The 3,817-nt window shown below is 32.4% G+C and overlaps 1 protein-coding gene across 1 annotated transcript; it reads left to right on the top strand.

The window, feature by feature from the left end:
- The first annotated feature begins 2,313 nt into the window (after positions 1-2,313).
- LOC131650775 (uncharacterized) lies at positions 2,314-2,778 on the top strand. Its single transcript, XM_058920481.1, has one exon. It carries the CDS (start codon positions 2,314-2,316, stop codon positions 2,776-2,778), a length of 465 nt encoding a protein of 154 aa, XP_058776464.1.
- Positions 2,779-3,817: the final 1,039 nt, after the last annotated feature.

The raw sequence follows: 3,817 nt of genomic DNA, 5'->3' as shown, positions 1-3,817 counted from the left end.
TCAAATAATTTTTTCACTGACCATGTATAAAATTAAGCTAAAATATGAATCAAATAATAATATCCATGTGTTCATACAAAATCAAATAACAAGCCACATGAAGTAGGCTGACCAAAGAGTAACAGCTATAGACACAAAAGCGTAAGACCATAGCATAATAACAGAGCATTCACTTTCACCAGATCTAAACAATTGAGCCATAGTTCCTGCCATATTATGAGTAGTATTAGTTAGTATATAGAACTATGACTTGCATGCTTTGAAATCATTTAAAAATAATGAACAAGAACTTAAGAATTACTCAACAAGTAAAGTTATATTATGTTGCCTATATTCATAGCTGGAGGCATTGCATATTAAAGTTCCTGTAGTAGCAATATAGAGGTGAGCATATAAACAAACACAAAACTCAGCCCTGTAAAAACAAGATATGTAAATAGATGAAATTTTATTCAAATAATCAATGAACTTACAAGATCATCACATTAACATTAACAGGATCATCGCATTTCTCATATCTACAATCAATGAACTTACACAAGCTCGAACCTCGACACTGTTATATGATTTTCCCTCTGATAGAATCCTTAAGCTCATGCCTCGGCGCACCCGTGAAAGTAAACAAGAATTGCCTCTTCTGATATTTGATCTTACTCTGCCATTGATAAACATCATTATCCAGCAACGGATGAAACGAAGTCAGATACGGTATAAGGATTCAGAAGTATAGGGATTCAGTTTCACATTGAAAACCCTAACTATTCCAGAAGTATAGGGATTCATTTTCACATTGAAAACCCTAACTAAGCAAGTGCTTATAAAGATTAGTTTCGTGACTCACTTACCCTAACTTCAAAGCGACGAGAGTGACAAGGAGCGGTTCAAGCAAGTAACACTTTCACCTGGTTGCAATTGAGACACACTTCAACATGATTCACAAAGCAAAACCACAAGATGAAGAGAAGCTCTAACATACCGAGGAAAATGAATATTCATTATGATTATTGAATCGAGAAGAAAGAAAACAAAATCAACAGAGTCAACAACAACAATTTCTCAAAGAGAGGAATCAACAAATCGTCTTTAGGGATTCAGTTGTTTCGTTCTTCAAAGAGAGGATATAGAAGAAATTGAACAAATTGAAGAATCCATTTAGGGATTGAATCTCGTCATTCTTCACAGGAATCAGCTTTAGGGTTTATTTTTGGGAACAGGGTTAAAAATGGAGAAGAGTGTGGTTGAACGGTGGATACTCCATGGTTGGCGGTGGTGAATCGATGGCTGACGGTGGTGAATCGATGGCTGGCGGTGGTGAATCGATGATGGGTTAGGGTTAACGAAAAAGATGACGGCGAAGATGATTTGTGAATCAATGGCTTGTTTTGATATTCGACAGTGGAAAAAACGTGGTTGGTTTTTATTTTATTTTATTAATTATATATTATAAAACAATAGGTAATTCTTATAATGGGGCATGTACGAGCGCTTTTTCAAAAGCGCTTTGAAACGGGGACCTTTACCAGCGCTTTTTTAAAAGCGCTTTGAAATGGGGGGCTTTTACCAGCGCTTTTTCAAAAGCGCTTTTATAAGGGGACCCTTTACCAGCGCTTTTTTTAAGCGCTTTCTAATGTTCCCCTACAACAGCGCTTTTTTTCCTTGTTTTTTAGATTTGTTTTTAGCGAAACCTATAGCAGCGCTTTTGCCTAAAAGCGTTTTCGTAGCTGTGCTGGCAAAACTCAAATTTGGCGTAGTGATTATATAATAAATTATTATACATTAATCTCAAACTTTATAGATATGTGTGCATGTATGATCTAACGGTGAAACACTTAGTATGTTTCAATCCAACGATTAATTTAAAAAAATATGAATTCGTAATGAAGTTATTGAGCAGTGTAATTTATTAATCTAACGATTTTAATTGATCTTTTATATAATATTAATCGGTATAAAAAATAAAATTCAATCTATTTAACTTTTCAATTTTTTTAACTTTCTCAATACAACTACATCACATCATCTTTAGACCTTAGTCGACATACAAAAAGTTATCAATATTATTATAACAAGTGGAAAATTGATGAAAATATTGCATTGGACTTGTATTTTAAAAGTCAGTGAGAAATTTTGATACTTATTACTTTCACTAGTTTTTTATATAAAATAATTTTAACTAAATTTTAAAATCATAAATTAAATTTTTCCTACAGAACTAACACTTCAAACATACCAAATTAATTAATCTGATCTTAAATTCAAAGTTCTTATAAAATTAAATATGAATTTTAACTTTCTCAAATCTCAACACGACTAATGAGTGTGTTGGCCAAGATTGTTGGTAATAATACGAAAAAATCTTCTAACTCTTCTATTGCAAATTTCGCTCTGCTGAATAGATTTGATATCAGAATTAATATTTCTAGATCTATTCGTTCCATTGATGTGTTATGGTCGTCTCCGCCGGTGGGATGGATAAAAAGAAACATCGATGGGGTGGCTACCGGTTCTCCCTCTATTAGCTCTTGTGGGAGTATTTTTCGAGATCACATGGGTGATCATCTTAGAAGCTTTTGCAATTATTTGGGGGAAGGGAAAGCGGAGATGGCAGAGTTCTGCGCCGTTATGGTGGCTATTGAGAAAGTTCGTGATTTCGAGTGGCAGAAGGGTTGGCTTGAATCGGATTGCATCCTTGTTATTAATGCATTCTTTAACTCTAACTTAGTGTTGTGGATTATTAAGACTCGCTGGCTTGAGTGCAGATCGTACGCTTTCTATTGATTTCATTACCACTCACAGTTATAGAGAAGCCAATTTTTGTGCCGATATCCTAGCTAGTTTAGGTATTGAACTTAGAAATTCTTCTTGGTTTTCTCATATTGTTTCGGATATTCGTAGAGATTTATTGCTTGACAAGGATGGTACCTCTAGACTTAGACTTCTTCAATAAAGGGTTTTGGTTTGATCTGTGTGTTCTTGTAATACCTTTTTGTTTTAATTTATCTTTCCTTTTGGTTTAAAAAAAAAACGTCATCTTAATCAACATAAATAAAGTTATTAATTCACACAAAAAAATAGTATTGTTAATATTCTTATAACAATCAAAACAGTTTATTAAAAATATTGCATTAGACATTTATTATAAAAGTCATTAAGGACTTTTTTTTAAATTAAAAAAAATTATAGTAATATTCGGTTTACAACCGTCATGAAGAAATTTTAATTTTATAGCTTAAAGTAAAAAATTTAAGCTTTTATCCATAAGCTAATCCCTTATAATTAATTATGCTACTTTCATTATTTAATTAATATTTACTTTTCATAGAAATACTAAATGTTTTTTTTAATAAGGTTGTATAATAAGTTAGAGTATGAGAGGTAACTCTAAACCTAAATAAAAAAATCCAACACAAATTTTACAACGCCTATTACAATTCTTTTAAACACTTTACGGGACATATGATCCAATCATAAAAATTACATAATGTTTTTTGAATTGGAATCTATTAAGAGCCAACATCAAGATGTTGTTTTAATATTGAACAAAATTTCTTCCACATTTGGCATCTCTTTCTTGATTACTATTTCGTTTATTTTGATCTACACAGTCCAGCTGTCGCGGCGGAAAAAATACTCGAGCGTATCGTAGGTTCGAAATACAGACAGAATGGCCACTAAATTTTATTTATCCTAAAAGAAAGAGAAAATATCAATAAAACTCAAGCGGAAGAGATGAGGGTACAGGAGTCGATTATGTAATGAGAGCCATTTTAGTTATCTGTGTGCTAAGGTGTTGTAAAAGGGCTATTGGTTTATTGCT

Source organism: Vicia villosa, linkage group LG2, assembly GCF_029867415.1.
Source record: "Vicia villosa cultivar HV-30 ecotype Madison, WI linkage group LG2, Vvil1.0, whole genome shotgun sequence".
NCBI classification, from domain to species: Eukaryota; Viridiplantae; Streptophyta; class Magnoliopsida; order Fabales; family Fabaceae; genus Vicia; species Vicia villosa.
Note: the sequence above shows the minus strand (reverse complement) of the source record. Positions and strands in the feature narration are given on the sequence as shown.